A 16552-nucleotide genomic window follows, 5' to 3' on the forward strand; every position below is an offset into this window, starting at 1 on the left:
TTGTGCAAGAAACACAAATAGCTGCATGTACGTACAGCAAAGCAATAAGGAAGGCAAATGGCATGTTGGCCTTTATTGCAAGGGAGCTGAAGTATAAGAGTAAGGGAGTCTTGCTACAATTGTACAGGACCTTGGTGAGACCACACCTGGAGTACTGTGCAGTTTTAGTCTCCTTTTCTGAGGAAGGCTATACTCACCTTGGAGGCGGTGCAACTAAGGTTCACTAGATTGATTCCTGGGATGAGGGCTGTCTTATGATGAGAGATTGTGAAAAATGGACCTATCCGTTCTGGAGTTTAGAAGAATGAGAGGTGACCTCATTGAAACATACAAGGTTCTGAAGAGGATTGACAGGGTAGATGCTGAGATATTGTTACCCCTGGTTGGAGTGTCTAGAACTAGGGGGCATAGTCTCAGGATAAGGGGTAGGCCATTTAAGAGCGAGACAAGTGAGAATTTCTTCACTCAGAGGGTTGTGCATCTTTAAAATTCTCTGCCCTGGAGGGCTGTATATGCTGAGTCTTTGAGTATATTCAAGAGTGAGGCAGATTTTTGGACCCCAGGGAAATCAAGGGATATGGAGATCGGGCGGGAAAGTGGAGTTGAGGTCAATGATCAGCCACGATCTTATTAAATGGCAGAGCAGGCTCAAGGGGCCGTATAGCCTACTCCTGCTTCTATTTCTTATGTTCTTAAAACTGGAATTATTCAAGGGCAAATTGTAACCTCTTGACATTGAATCACTTCGAATTGTATACACTTTTATCAATAGGATCATTTGGAACATCTTGTCAAGTTTATTACAGCACTTCGGTAATATCATGATAAAACTGAATAAATATGAAATGTTTAAAAAAACACTGATTTGGATCAAAACAAGATCCCCCCTCACTGTGCTCCATCAGAAGGCTGGGACTGTCACGAGTCTCCTGAAACAAGCGCTCTACTCGGAGCTTTGACACGGCAAGCGAGCCCCAGGTGGGCAGAGAAAATGCTTCAAGGACACCCTCAAAGCCTCCTTGAAAAAGTGCAACATCCCCATTGACACCTGGGAATCCTTGGCCCAAGACCGCCCAAAGTGGAGAAAAAGGATCCGGGAAGGCGCTGAACACTGAGTCTCATCGCCGAGAGCAAGCTGAAGCCATGCGTCGACTGCGCAAGGAGCACGTGGCAACCCAGGCACCCCACCCACCTGTTCCTCCAACCACTGTCTGCCCCACCTGTGACAGAGACTGTAGGTCACACACTGGACTCTTCAGTCACCTGAGAACTCAATTTTAGCGTGGAAGCAAGTTATCCTCGACTCTGAGGGACTGCCTAAGAAGAAGGAGGGGACTGTCAAGACTACAGATTTTAACTCGTCTTCGTTCCCTTTTCCTCTCTTCCCCAACACCCCAGGTGAATTGGCTGGTAGCTGGGCTAAATACAACAACAAAAACTTGTTGCCATCTATTACATAGACTGAATGTGTCACTGTCTGCTGCTCCATCAATAGCAGAAAAAAACTCCAAAAAAGGTACAAAAGACCTTGAGAGTTCAAAGTAAAGTGCCAACATTATCAGTCTACATTCATCAGATAGCACTTTTGCCATTTATAAACACACATGACATTATTCAGGCGCTTGCACGCAATGAGAGTGTAACTAATTAAACATCACTCTCAGCCTCCCCAAAATATCATTGGTCCTCAACAGGCAGCCCAGACACATCTTGCTGCAACTTTTCAATGGAACAGAAACATTCCGACACTTGAAGAGGAGCTGCTAACTGTATCACAAACAGCTTTTGTTACACCTTCAGTTACCAAATATATTCTATAAATCACAAAAAATGACAAATCTTTATGAAGTGCATACATTCATAATGTATTTCAAGGGCTATTATCTGCTAGGAGGGAAAAAACATGAAACGCAAACATTTCGAGAAAGCTGTGGTTCTTGGGACTATAAGCTGAATGGAGCATTTGGGGCCTCAAATTTCTCTTTAAAATATAATGTAATGGTTATGCACAAGTACTGAAACACTGAGGCATACTTATAATCTAACAGCAAATGCTCTGACCTTTAATAAAGTGTTCAAAATTACCACGCAATTCTTCTCACCATTTTCACATCAAAAAAGTAAAAGTATAACAGTTTTTTGGTTTATACATTGCCCAAGAGCCAGAGCTTAAAGTTATTCAATATCTTCAGGCCTAACTGGGTGGGGAAGGGGTACTATCGATTTCTTGTCTGTATCTCTTGATAAGGCTTTTCTCATATCTGTTATGGAAAAGAAAAAACATAATTAGAAAGGAGTGTGCTCACAAAAAAAAAATGGGACTAGGAAAAGTTGCTCAACACAATTCATTAAAAATGCAATTCATAAAAATATTTTTTAATTTGTAAGTTGCAGTTTTACAATAGCACTTTTATGAAATAATGCACTTAAAGTTCCACCAGTGGCGGTCACTTGTGGGTGGTGGGGGGGGCGGGGGGGGGGGGGGGAGAAGAGGCATCATCACTGGTACTACCAACACTCAAGTGCTCTTCATACTTAAAATTCAGTCAGCGAGATAAGTATCTACTATTAAAAAATGGAACTCCACTAAAATGAAAAGTCTCATAGATGAACTAATAAAGTCAGATGTTTCATATCCCATACTAAACTAATATAGCATAGGGTCTCAGAAAGTAATCAACAATCCCATTTGTACAATCTGCACCAAAGTTACAACTCAGTTAGCAGGGTTTTATTTTAAATCTATTCCACAGAAATTTATCATACCATAAGCGTCTTCATCAGGTTCTCCATTGCTAGCCGAGTAGTACTCTATCACAGTCCTGTAGACACTATAGCCGAGCTGTTTGTACATGTTCACTGCCACTTGATTGGATACTCGTACAAATAGATCCACAAAGAATCCACCCTTTCTATAAAAAAAGTCAATATTCATCCATCCCTGAATTTTAATGTACATATTAATTGTGAAAATGTATACACCAACCTTTCAGATATTTCCTCCAGCAGTTCCATTAGTTTAGCTGCTAGTCCCAAGCGTCTAAATTCTGGAGCTACAGATAATGCCGTTACATGCCCATGCCATTCATCTCTTGCCACTGATCCTTCAGCTTTTCCCATAACTTAAAACAGAAGAAACAATCATAAAGCACTTTACACTCATCAAACATTACTATTGCAATTAACGCTCGTTTTCGGTCCAACCAAACATCCCACTGTATTTTACAAACTCTGTGCAACCGCTCAGATTTATTAATTTTTATTTATCCAACTCCCCCATTTTGAAAACCCAACTAAAGTTCCAATAATCTAGCGTATATGTAGTGGCCGTTTGTAGGATCTAGCGGTTTGCAAAACAGTTGCTATCTTTACCAACTAATAGTCACTACACTTCAAAGTGTGCGTAAAGCTCTTTGAGAGATGTGATAAGGTACTATTATAAATAGCAAGTTTTTCTTTCTTTACTCTGAAAATGGCACAATATCAAACATCTTAAAAGAGGGATCTAAACAGACTATGGCTATCCACCTGCACTGCTCTCAAACTAGGGAAAGCTAAATTTAAAAAAAAAAACTTAAATGCTTGCACACAGCTCTACTTATCGGCTAGATAAATTTCAAATATTAAAAATAAATGAGGTAGCCAGCTCTTTTTAAATACGTTTAAAGGCAGTACAGCTAGCAGCCAGAGTACTTTTTAAACTGAATATAAAAGCAAAATACCGTGGATGCTGGAAATCTGAAAAGAAAACAGAAAATATTGGAAATACTCAGAAGAGCAGCATCTGTGGAGAGAGAAACAGAGTTAACGTTTCCGGTTCTGACAAAAGGTCATCGACCTGAAATGTTAACTATTTCTCTCTCCACAGCTGCTGCCTGATCTGCCGAGTATTTCCAGCATTTTCTATTTTTATTCCTTTTTAAATTTTGTGTTTAAGTTTAAAAAGTTGAATCAACATTGCCAATATGCACCACTTGTACTGCTGCATGGATTCTCTAGAGACATCAAACTGCTAATTTTGTAAGAAATAAGTATGCTTGGGGATGGTACAATACAAATATCACTGCACCAATACCTTACACAGTGCAACTTGTCACTTACTTAGAATCAGTTTATAAATTAAAATAGTGAGACACCTACTGGCTGAAATGATGAAGTAACCTGTCTTTGACACCAGACTGTGATGCTTGCTACATTGCTTTCTGCTGGCTAAAATACAACAACTTTCTTTTATAGAACACGCTTAACAAGAGCAATATCAATAAAAATATTTTTGACACTGAGCCACACAAAGAGTTATCAGGACAGATGACCAAAAGAGTGGTCAAAGGGGTAGGTTTAAGAAGAGGTAGAGAAACAGAGGGGTTTAGGGGCCAAGTTTCGGCCTGAGTTGCTCCTATTTTTTTGGAGCAACTGGTTTAGAATGGAATATCTTAGAAATTGCAATTCTTGGCATTTAGTTTGCTCCAGTTCTAGTCAGTTAGAACAGTTTCAGTTTGGAACAGATTTTTTTTCACCCCAAAAGTGGGCGTGTTTTCCGCCCGTTTTGAAAGTTTACGCAGTGAAAACTTACTCCAAACTAACTTAGAATGGAGTAAGTGTAGATTTTTGTACGCTCAGAAAAACCTTGTCTACACTTAGAAAATCAGGCGTAGGTTACAAATCAGGCGTATGGAATGGGGGGGGGGGGGGGTTTAAAGGGAAGTTTACGAACATTAAACACTTCAGTTTTACAAATAATAAATTATAAATACATCAATAAATCAACCAATAAATCAATCAAAAAAAATTAATAAAAAATATTTTTTTTAAATAAAAAAATCAATAAATAAAACATTTTCTACTTACCGACTGCAGCACCGGGAGCCCTCCAACAGCGTGCTGGGACGGCACCCCCACCGCCCCCCCTCTATCCCCCACCCCAGTGTGTCTTTGTCAGTGTCTCTATCTCTCTGTGTGTGTGTCGCTATCTCTCTGTCTGTCTGTGTGTGTGTCTCTCGCTCTCTGTGTTTCTGACAGCAAGAGGAGAGAGAGAGGGGGGAGCATGGGGGTGGAGGGAGAGAGGGGGAGGGAGGATGGGGGGGGGGGAAAGAGAGGCGGGGGGGGGAAAGAGAGGCGGGGGGGGGGGAAAGAGAGGCGGGGGGGGGGAAAGAGAGGCGGGGGGGGGAAAGAGAGGCGGGGGGGGGGGAAAGAGAGGCGGGGGGGGGGGAAAGAGAGGCGGGGGGGGGAAAGAGAGGCAGGGGCGGGGGGGGGAAAGAGAGGCGGGGGGGAAAGAGAGGCGGGGGGGGAAAGAGAGGCGGGGGGGGAAAGAGAGGCAGGGGCGGGGGGGGGAAAGAGAGGCGGGGGGGAAAGAGAGGCGGGGGGGGAAAGAGAGGCGGGGGGGGAAAGAGAGGCGGGGGGGAAAATAGAGGCGGGGGGGAAAATAGAGGCGGGGGGGAAAATAGAGGCGGGGGGGGAAAGAGAGGCGGGGGGGGAAAGAGAGGCGGGGGGGGAAAGAGAGGCGGGGGGGGAAAGAGAGGCGGGGGGGGAAAGAGAGGCGGGGGGGGAAAGAGAGGCGGGGGGGGAAAGAGAGGCGGGGGGGGAAAGAGAGGCGGGGGGGGAAAGAGAGGCGGGGGGGGAAAGAGAGGCGGGGGGGGAAAGAGAGGCGGGGGGGGAAAGAGAGGCGGGGGGGAAAGAGAGGCGGGGGGGGAAAGAGAGGCGGGGGGGAAAGAGAGGCGGGGGGGAAAATAGAGGCGGGGGGGAAAATAGAGGCGGGGGGGAAAATAGAGGCGGGGGGGGAAAGAGAGGCGGGGGGGGAAAGAGAGGCGGGGGGGGAAAGAGAGGCGGGGGGGGAAAGAGAGGCGGGGGGGGAAAGAGAGGCGGGGGGGGAAAGAGAGGCGGGGGGGGAAAGAGAGGCGGGGGGGGAAAGAGAGGCGGGGGGGGAAAGAGAGGCGGGGGGGGAAAGAGAGGCGGGGGGGGAAAGAGAGGCGGGGGGGGAAAGAGAGGCGGGGGGGGGAAAGAGAGGCGGGGGGGGAAAGAGAGGCGGGGGGGGAAAGAGAGGCGGGGGGGGAAAGAGAGGCGGGGGGGAAAGAGAGGCGGGGGGGGAAAGAGAGGCGGGGGGGGAAAGAGAGGCGGGGGGAAAGAGAGGCGGGGGGGAAAGAGAGGCGGGGGGGGAAAGAGAGGCGGGGGGGAAAGAGAGGCGGGGGGGGAAAGAGAGGCGGGGGGGGGAAAGAGAGGCGGGGGGGGAAAGAGAGGCGGGGGGGGAAAGAGAGGCGGGGGGGGAAAGAGAGGCGGGGGGGGAAAGAGAGGCGGGGGGGGAAAGAGAGGCGGGGGGGGAAAGAGAGGCGGGGGGGGAAAGAGAGGCGGGGGGGAAAGAGAGGCGGGGGGAAAGAGAGGCCGGGGGGAAAGAGAGGCGGGGGGGAAGAGAGGCGGGGGGGGAAAGAGAGGCGGGGGGGGAAAGAGAGGCGGGGGGGGAAAGAGAGGCGGGGGGGGAAAGAGAGGCGGGGGGGAAAGAGAGGCGGGGGGGGAAAGAGAGGCGGGGGGGGAAAGAGAGGCGGGGGGGGGAAAGAGAGGCGGGGGGAAAGAGAGGCGGGGGGGGAAAAGAGAGGCGGGGGGGAAAGAGAGGCGGGGGGGGGAAAGAGAGGCGGGGGGGGGAAAGAGAGGCGGGGGGGGAAAGAGAGGCGGGGGGGGAAGAGAGGCGGGGGGGGGAAGAGAGGCGGGGGGGGAAGAGAGGCGGGGGGGGGAAAGAGAGGCGGGGGGGAAAGAGAGGCGGGGGGGGAAAGAGAGGCGGGGGGGAAAGAGAGGCGGGGGGGGAAAGAGAGGCGGGGGGGGAAAGAGAGGCGGGGGGGGGAAAGAGAGGCGGGGGGGGGAAAGAGAGGCGGGGGGGGAAAGAGAGGCGGGGGGGGAAGAGAGGCGGGGGGGGGAAAGAGAGGCGGGGGGGGGAAAGAGAGGCGGGGGGGGGAAAGAGAGGCGGGGGGGGGAAAGAGAGGCGGGGGGGGAAAGAGAGGCGGGGGGGGAAAGAGAGGCGGGGGGGGGAAAGAGAGGCGGGGGGGGAAAGAGAGGCGGGGGGGGAAAGAGAGGCGGGGGGGGAAAGAGAGGCGGGGGGGGGAAAGAGAGGCGGGGGGGGGAAAGAGAGGCGGGGGGGGGAAAGAGAGGCGGGGGGGGAAAGAGAGGCGGGGGGAAAGAGAGGCGGGGGGGGAAAGAGAGGCGGGGGGAAAGAGAGGCGGGGGGGGAAAGAGAGGCGGGGGGGGAAAGAGAGGCGGGGGGGGAAAGAGAGGCGGGGGGGGGAAAGAGAGGCGGGGGGGGGAAAGGAGAGGCGGGGGGGAAGAGAGGCGGGGGGGGGAAAGAGAGGCGGGGGGGGAAAGAGAGGCGGGGGGGGGAAAGAGAGGCGGGGGGGGGGAAAGAGAGGCGGGGGGGGGAAAGAGAGGCGGGGGGGGGAAAGAGAGGCGGGGGGGGGGGAAAGAGAGGCGGGGGGGAAAGAGAGGCGGGGGGGGGAAAGAGAGGCGGGGGGGGGAAAGAGAGGCGGGGGGGGAAAGAGAGGCGGGGGGGGGAAAGAGAGGCGGGGGGGGAAAGAGAGGCGGGGGGGGAAAGAGAGGCGGGGGGGGGAAAGAGAGGCGGGGGGGGAAAGAGAGGCGGGGGGGGAAAGAGAGGCGGGGGGGGAAAGAGAGGCGGGGGGGGGAAAGAGAGGCGGGGGGGGGAAAGAGAGGCGGGGGGGGGAAAGAGAGGCGGGGGGGGGAAAGAGAGGCGGGGGGGGGGAAAGAGAGGAGGGGGGGGAAAGAGAGGAGGGGGGAAAAGAGAGGAGGGGGGGAAAGAGAGGAGGGGGGGAAAGAGAGGAGGGGGGAAAGAGAGGAGGGGGGAAAGAGAGGAGGGGGGGAAAGAGAGGAGGGGGGAAAGAGAGGAGGGGGGAAAGAGAGGAGGGGGGGAAAGAGAGGAGGGGGGGAAAGAGAGGAGGGGGGGAAAAGAGAGGAGGGGTGAAAGAGAGGGAGGGGGGAAAGAGAGGGAGGGGGGAGAAGTGAGGGAGGGGGGAGAAGTGAGGGAGGGGGGAGAAGTGAGGGAGGGGGGAGAAGTGAGGGAGGGGGGAGAAGTGAGGGAGGGGAGAAGGGAGGGGTGTGGGAGAAGCGAGGTTAGGAAGAGAAGGGAGAGGGAGGCTGAACTGGCTGGGCCCAGGCCCCGCACCAGATTTACAGGTGGGTGGCCGGGGGTTGGGTCGGGTCCGGCGGGTGTCGGGTCCGAGGGCAGGGCGGGGGGGCGGGGGGAGGAAAGCGCGGGTCGGGTCGGGGGAGCGCGAGTCGGGTCCGGTCCGGTGGCGGGGGTTGGGGGGAAGAATCAGGTCCGTTCGGGAGGAAGCAGGAGTTGGGCATGGAAAGTGCAGCCTTATCCACACAGCCCCAGTGAGGCCATTCGGCCGAGGCTAGGGGCTGCATGCTTAGAGCCCGTCCCATACAATTTTGGGCGCCTGGAGCTACTGCACATGCGCGCCCAGTGTAGCGCGCATGTGCAGCGGTCCCGGCACTGTTTTCAACGCCGGTACCTGGCCCCACCCCCCACAGCTCGTGCTGCACCACGGCCCACTCCAGAGGACTTGCAGGGAGACGGAGAATCGATAAGTATCTTTTAGCAGCACTTTCTGGCGCGAAAAACGGGCGTCCAGATCGCGGCTATGCCGTTCTAGGCACGACCCAAAACCTGGGCCCTTCGGAAGGGAATTCCAGAGCTTAGGGCCAAGGCAGCTGAAAGCATGGCCACCAATGGTGGAGCGATTAATATTGGGGATGCGCAAGAAGCCAAAATTGGAGATAAATGGAAGCATTTTTCAGTGTGTTTGTGGCTCAAAAGATAATGAAGATCTGGAGATCTTCACCATCTTCTTTTGAGTCATTAACACACTGAACAATGCTTCTATTTAATCATTAGTTAAAAGATGTTTTATGAAATGCAACCAAAAATTTTAATTTAATTGTAATTTCCCAACATACTTAAGCCACCAGAACATAAAGTAATATGGATATCACATGGGAATAAAGTGGAAAGCGTCCATTTTGAAACTGGCATTTCCAGGATAGATGAAGTGACAAAAACAAAGTAGTTCTAGGAACCAGATAGTTGAGGAATGCTTTGCATCAAGCAGATGTCGATCAGATCAAGATTTTTTTTTCAAAATACTACCAAATCTCACATGGCACTGCTCATGCGAGCATGGCTATGGAAAATACTTGCTTCCCATTTTTAAAAAAAATTCTGCATCTGTAACAAAAAGTGTAGCAAAACAGGCCTATGCTAAATTCAAGGCTTTTATATATGCCAGCAGAAGCTCACAATTAAATCAGACAATGTGCTGTTTTATAAGGTCATGGGGATTACAGCATGTATTGCAGACTTTATTATTTGGTTTTTAAGATGAAAATGTGTGCCTTTAAGGCCCATAAAGTCTAATTGCTGTTAAATAATCTCTGGGTGAAATCAAGTGTTTAATTACTGTTCAAAATGCAGGTCACATCCGGATGTGTTTGTTTGAGAAATGGACTGCTACGGTTAATTAAGAAGCTCTGTGTGTCCCACTCCTGTAATACTGGGGTGCTTTTCAGACATTGCAAATGGCTACCTTTGATTATTTATATTTTTCTCTGAAATGTGACCCTTAATGTATGCTGGAGCCATGCAATGGAAAATGTATCATTTTATATCACTAGTAAATCTCGACCGACAGGTATAGTGTAGGTATCTGTCCAGTTAAGGCTACAAAGTCTGACAGCTGTTAAGTAAACACAGGGCAAATTCAGAGAGATGTCACTTAGAGACAGCGGACATTCTCACTCCAGTATTTTGTGTTCTTGAAGAGCTCCTGGTTTCTTTATACATTTAAGGTATGCCATAGAAGTGTAATGGAGATGAAATGAATGCTAGATGTATAATTTTTATAACAAAATAGCTTAGACACTTTTCTTAAAAAAAATACAAATGAGTCAACGGTGGAGAACAAACTGTAAAAACATAATATAGACCAATACAAAACTTCATTACAGCATATTAATGTTCAAATGGAATGTTGTTGGTATTTAGATTTTGAATCCATACATAAAATAGCTTTGGTTTAAATGGTTAAACAATCAAGATGTACATTTGACAGTCATAAATACAACTTTTTTTGTCTAAAATCTGTAGAACACATTAGTGAGCATGACACTGGATTCTTACTGTATCCCATTAACTCTCCTCCAGGTGCCTCAGCAACAATAAAATACTCCGGCCAATGAGCTAGATATTGGAGATAAAAGGGGATCCCATACTATGAATTACTTAAGGAAAATAACAAAAAGATAAACCTAATAAAAGGTCAGAATACAACAGCCTATATGATTTACAAAAAAAATCAACCAAAATAAAACAAACATTTTACAGTAGCTTTACTTTTAGTTGCTTACAGTTCTTGACATGCGATAGGAAGGCTAATTAAGTGCAATCTTTCTGTCCAAACTATTCCCTATAATTTCTGATTTCCAACCTAGCCCATACTATTTTCTCCTGCCTTGGTTCAACACATTTCCCAGCTGTCTCTCAACTTGCCTCTGAATTTACAGCTTTTAAAAAGATGACAAACAGCAATGCCGATTGGTATTTGGGCCCCGGAAGCTAAACGAGTTCACGCCACTTCAAATGACCAGCTAGTAATAATCAATGCTGAATTTAGTGTAAGCTCAGTCCTAACCCAGAACTCCTGAACTCAAGAAATTGGTCAGCCATTGCCTCCAAATGGCTGGATTACAAGGAACCAACTCTGCACCAAGCGAAGAATCGCTATTCTATGCAAGTAATATAACTTGAGAGTTAGGGTTTGATTGAAATATTTTTGCAAACTAGAAATTTGTATGGCTGTTCTAGCAATCATGCGAATGGACATAGCCAAATAAATTAAAACTTGCTTTTGTAGCTCAATTGGAAAGGGACAATAGCAGTCCACTGAGAAGGTGGACATCGCCATCTCAGAAAAGCCCAGGGTAAACCCAATAGTGAGAGCACTGTCTAATAGAACAGCAGAATATTCTTTTCCAAATAACACTACTTTTGAAGATTTTAAACATCAACTAATTCTATTCACCAAGCGTGTTGTTTACAACAAGCAGCCAGGAGTGAACTAAATCTAAATTTATAGTATAGTTTTGTTCATACACATTCCCAATCTGAATCATCATTTATTTAAAAAAAGGGCCAGCATAACTTGGTGAATGTTACTGAATGTTGTATTAGCCAGAGTTTCCCCACAAGAAGCCAATGTGATAATGGATGGTTATGAGGATACAGTTTCTGTAAGTGGATCCAAGTTTCTGCAAAGAAAAGAGAAAAGATGTTCCTATTAGAAACAAATTACAAGAGATTCACAGTCAACTGTTTTAAATATTAGTGGAGCATTATGAACCAGCTTTATTTTTGAAAAACCTCCAAGAGAAGCCACACACCACTTTCAGCACATTTGGTATCAGAGGCAAGCAATGCATTTTGAAGTGATTTATATTACAGCACGAACTTTGCAAAATCTTTTTGCCAACAAACTGCTCAAGACAATTCCCCTTAATAAGATAAACGATGCAAATGTCATACCACAGTGGAACGCCTTCAGTAATTATTAGAGTTGGTTATACCGCGGTCCGGCATTGGACAGGGTTTACAAGCGGCTTTCATCTGGGATTACAGTATCAAGTTCAAATGGGTTTGTTTTGTTGAAGTAGCAACGTTTGAGGAGGCAGCAGGAGAATCCAACACTGCTGGCTGTGAACACTGCTGGCGGTGTGCACGTGAACACTGCTGGCGGTGTGCACGTGAACACTGCTGGCGGTGTGCACGTGAACACTGCTGGCGGTGTGCACGTGAACACTGCTGGCGGTGTGCACGTGAACACTGCTGGCGGTGTGCACGTGAACACTGCTGGCGGTGTGCACGTGAACACTGCTGGCGGTGTGCACGTGAACACTGCTGGCGGTGTGCACGTGAACACTGCTGGCGGTGTGCACGTGAACACTGCTGGCGGTGTGCACGTGAACACTGCTGGCGGTGTGCATGTGAACACTGCTGTCAGTACGCATTAGGCCTTTCCAAACTTGCACTTGGTATTACATTCTACGCTCATCATCCACCCCGAGGAGCGAAAGTGTTCACTGTTTCGTGCAAACTAATATCTCTACTGACTTCTTTCGTGGATACTGCCGAATACTTTTGGTGGTTTCACCTTCCTAGAAAACCAAATGCAAATATCTGAAACAGAGTTCAATTGTATGCTGCACAATAGTGCAAAGGGTACATTTGTGGAATTAGATGCTAATGAGAAGCTATAACAGCAATGTGCAACTAATTAAATTGCCTGGCTGTTCTGTATAGTCACAGTAGCATATTCTAGAAGTCAGCATCTATTGCAATGGAAAGAATATCTGCCGTGAAATCTTCTCACTCCTGATTATCATGTATTAAATGCTCTTGTGTACACAAATGGGTTAAGGACACCTATAGTTAAACATGTAACTTCTGCAGATTCATTTTACTGACAAAGAGGAGTCTCCATCAGAAGGGGTGTAGATCTTCTAAGTCACTCACCAAGATGGAATCATTCATTTTGGTTTATAAATATGTCTATTTTTCCCACGATTGTGCGCTTTTTTTGGCGTCCAAATACTTTATTGGCGTGAAATACTCACTTTCCAACTTTCGCCAAAGTTTGGACACCAGCGGCGAACATGTGCACCACAGACAAGTCAAAACGGGATCGGGCACTGTTTTTATGGACTTAATCGATTTTGGCCGCCCAAGATTTTTTTCAGTGCGGCGCACATTGCCCAAAAGGGAAGGGAAGGGGGGGTTGGGGGTGGGAAGGAAAGGGAAGGGAAGAGGGGGGTGTGGGAAGGGAAGGGGGGGGGTGTGGGAAGGGAAGGGGGGGGTGTGGGAAGGGAAGGGGGGGGTGTGGGAAGGGAATGGGGGGGGGGGGTGTGGGAAGGGAAGGGGGGGGTGTGGGAAGGGAAGGGGGGGGTGTGGGAAGGGAAGGGGGGGGGTGTGGGAAGGGAAGGGGGGGGATGTGGGAAGGGAAGGGGGGGGATGTGGGAAGGGAAGGGGGGGGATGTGGGAAGGGAAGGGGAGGGTGTGGGAAGGGAAGGGGGGGGGTGTGGGAAGGGAAGGGAAGGGGGGGGTGTGGGAAGGGAAGGGAAGGGGGGGGTGTGGGAAGGGAAGGGAAGGGGGGGGTGTGGGAAGGGAAGGGGGGGGTGTGGGAAGGGAAGGGAAGGGGGGGGTGTGGGAAGGGAAGGGAAGGGTGTGGGAAGGGAAGTGAAGGGGGGGGTATGGGAAGGGAAGGGAAGGGGGGGGTGTGGGAAGGGAAGGGAAGGGGGGGGTGTGGGAAGGGAAGGGAAGGGGGGGGTGTGGGAAGGGAAGGGAAGGGGGGGGTGTGGGAAGGGAAGGGAAGGGGGGGGTGTGGGAAGGGAAGGGGTGTGGGGTGTGGGAAGGGAAGGGGGGGTGGGAAGGGAAGGGGGTGGGCTGTGGGAAGGGAAGGGGGTGGGGTGTGGGAAGGGAAGGGGGTGGGGTGTGGGAAGGGAAGGGGGTGGGGTGTGGGAAGGGGGTGGGGTGTGGGAAGGGAAGGGGGTGGGGTGTGGGAAGGGAAGGGGGGTGAAGGGAAGGGAAGGGGGGTGAAGGGAAGGGAAGGAGGGGGAAGGGAAGGGGGAGGGGGGGAAGGGAAGGGGGAGGGGGGGGAAGGGAAGGGGGAGGGGGGGGAAGGGAAGGGGGAGGGGGGGGAAGGGAAGGGGGAGGGGGGGGAAGGGAAGGGGGAGGGGGGGGAAGGGAAGGGGGAGGGGGGGGAAGGGAAGGGGGAGGGGGGGGAAGGGAAGGGGGAGGGGGGGGAAGGGAAGGGGGAGGGGGGGAAGGGAAGGGGGAGGGGGGGAAGGGAAGGGGGAGGGGGGGGAAGGGAAGGGGGAGGGGGGGGGAAGGGAAGGGGGAGGGGGGGGAAGGGAAGGGGGAGGGGGGGGAAGGGAAGGGGGAGGGGGGGGAAGGGAAGGGGGGGAAGGGAAGGGGGAGGGGGGGAAGGGAAGGGGGAGGGGGGGGAAGGGAAGGGGGAGGGGGGGAAGGGAAGGGGGAGGGGGGGGAAGGGAAGGGGGGGGGGAAGGGAAGGGAAGGGAAGGGGGGGGGGGTAAGGAGGGGTGGCAGTGGGTCCAGCCCCGGGGGGGAAGTGAGCGGTGGACGTGGGTCCAGCTGGTAGGAGAGGTTCTTTGTGGCCCTTTCCACAGCAGCGGGTTAGCAGTACTTTCGGGGGAACGGGCTTCAGCTTGCTTCAGTATCTCTGGGGTGTTGGCAACTTCAGCTTTTCGCGTATGCCCAGAGAGTTTGTAGCACAGACTTGAAGTTCTGCATCCCCACCACCAACCTCAGCCTAATGTCGGAGAGTGCTGCGGCAAATTCAAGTATTTCTTTGGCGAAAGCCCTGATTTTTTTTTCTGTCGCAAATGTACACAAAAAAAATCGGATGTTACCATGTGCGGGTGCCAAAAATCCAGCAAGTGGAAAAGAGAGGCCTATGTTTCTGTATATCACTCAAATATAAACTCATGTTGTTGAATCTCTTCATTAGTCTTATCATGCTGTTGTATACATTTCTGTATATTCTATATCTATCTCTCCAGAAACTCCCCGTTTGAATGCCTCCAATTCAGCTATTGCCCACGTCACAACACTGAAACTGCACTGGCCAAAGTCTGTGACTGGCATGCTATCCCCACTTGTCCTGTTTCCACAGCATTTGGCGCGGCTGATCATGCTGTCCTGCTCCATTGCCACTGCTTTGTTGTCCAGCTCTGTGGGACCACCCTTGTGCGGTCCATTTCCTACCGCTCTGGATGCAATCAGCATATTTCCAGCAATGGCTTCTCGCCCCCCTGCCAACTATGTCAGCTCAGAGCCACCCAACAATCCGTCCTTGGCCCCATTAATTTCCTCATGTTGCCCCTTGGTGACATCATCCACATGCATGGGGTCAGGTCAGCTTCCATATGTAGGCTGATCACACCCAGCTCTACCTCTAAATCGCTCTAAATCCCAAGACCATCTCGATGCTTTAGACTGCCTCTGTGAGGTCTTAGTTGAACCATAACTTCCTTCAACTGAACATCAGGAAGATCAAAGCCATTGGTCTCAACACCCTCCACAAACTCTGTTCCCCCCTGGTCTCTCAGTCAGGTCTATATACAGTAGACACCTCAAATCGCTGGAGAAATACCACCAGCGATGCCTGCGCAGGATCCTACAAATCCCCTGGGAGGACAGACACTCCAACGCTAGCGTCCTCGATCAGGCCAACATCCCCAGCATTGAAGCACTGACCAGACTTGATCAGCTCCGCTGGACAGGCCACATTGTTCGCATGCCAGACACGAGACTCCCAAAGCAAGCGCTCTATTCGGAACTCCTTCACGGCAAATGAGCCGAAGGTGGGCAGCGGAAACGTTACAAGGCCACCCTCAAAGCCTCCCTGAAAAGGTGCAACATCCCCACCGACACCTGGGAGTCCCTGGCCAAAGACCGCCCGAGGTGGAAGAAGTGCATTCTGGAGGGCGCTGAGCACCTTGAGTCTCATTGCCGAAAGCATGCAGAAATCAAGCGCAGGCAGCGGAAAGTGCGTGCGGCAAACCTGTCTCACCCACCCCTTCCCTCAACTACTGTCTGTCCCACCTGTGACAGAGACTGCAATTCCCGTATTGGACTGTTCAGCCACCTAAGAACTCATTCTAAGAGTGAAAGTATGTCTTCCTCGATTCCGAGGGACTGCCTGTGAATGAGATCAGTCTATGCTTCTACTATTGCTCGTGTTATTGCTCCCAACCTGCACACTGTTACTCTGCAAACTACTCCCGCCCTATATATCGCGCTCTTTCTCACGCTGCATTTCACTCACATGTTGTTGAAGCGAAAAAGATCATCACAACAGAACGCACGTAACGTTGTCATCTTGAAGCCGAAGTTTTCAGCGGAAGTGAACGTTTCACCTCTGCTGAGGCAAACAGCGGAACTGACGTCATGGATGCGGCGTAGGTTTAAAGTGGGGCGGAGCGCGCGCTGCCAGGGGCCGCCGAGTCCCAGCCCCGCCCACCGCCCCGCTCCAGCCCCGCCCCTCGCTCACCGCCCCAGCTCCGCCCCTCGCTCACCGCCCCAGCCCCGCTCCAGCCCCGCTCACCGCCCCAGCACCGCCCCTCGCCTCGCTCACCGCCCCAGCCCCGCCCCTCGCTCACCGCCCCAGCTCCGCCCCGCCCATCGCCTCGCTCACCGCCCCAGCTCCGCCCCGCTCCAGCCTCGCTCACCGCCCCAGCCCCGCCCCGCTCATCGCCCCAGCCCCGCCTCGCTCATCGCCCCAGCCCCGCCCATCGCCTCGCTCACCGCCCCAGCCCCGTCCCGCTCCAGCCTCGCTCATCGCCCCAGCCCCGCCCATCGCCTCGCTCACCGCCCCAGCCCCGTCCCGCTCCAGCCTCGCTCACCGCCCCAGCCCCGCCCCGCTCCAGCTCCGCCCATCGTCCCGCTCACCGCCCCAGCCCCGCCCCGCTCCAGCCTCGCTCACCGC

The 16552-nt window shown here is 51.5% G+C and overlaps 1 protein-coding gene across 1 annotated transcript; it reads right to left on the bottom strand.

Annotated features, from left to right (window-relative positions):
- Positions 1-1840: 1840 nt before the first annotated feature.
- On the bottom strand, positions 1841-16036 carry naa20 (N-alpha-acetyltransferase 20, NatB catalytic subunit). Its single transcript, XM_070889898.1, has 6 exons — positions 15893-16036; positions 11276-11300; positions 10174-10264; positions 2987-3122; positions 2767-2912; positions 1841-2261 (listed from the first exon to the last, which is right to left on the bottom strand). Exons 1-6 carry the CDS (start codon positions 15943-15945, stop codon positions 2176-2178), a joined length of 537 nt encoding a protein of 178 aa, XP_070745999.1. The 5' UTR covers positions 15946-16036; the 3' UTR covers positions 1841-2175.
- Between the last annotated feature and the right edge of the window lie 516 nt (positions 16037-16552).

The sequence above is a fragment of the Pristiophorus japonicus genome, chromosome 9 (genome assembly GCF_044704955.1).
Source record: "Pristiophorus japonicus isolate sPriJap1 chromosome 9, sPriJap1.hap1, whole genome shotgun sequence".
NCBI classification, from domain to species: Eukaryota; Metazoa; Chordata; class Chondrichthyes; family Pristiophoridae; genus Pristiophorus; species Pristiophorus japonicus.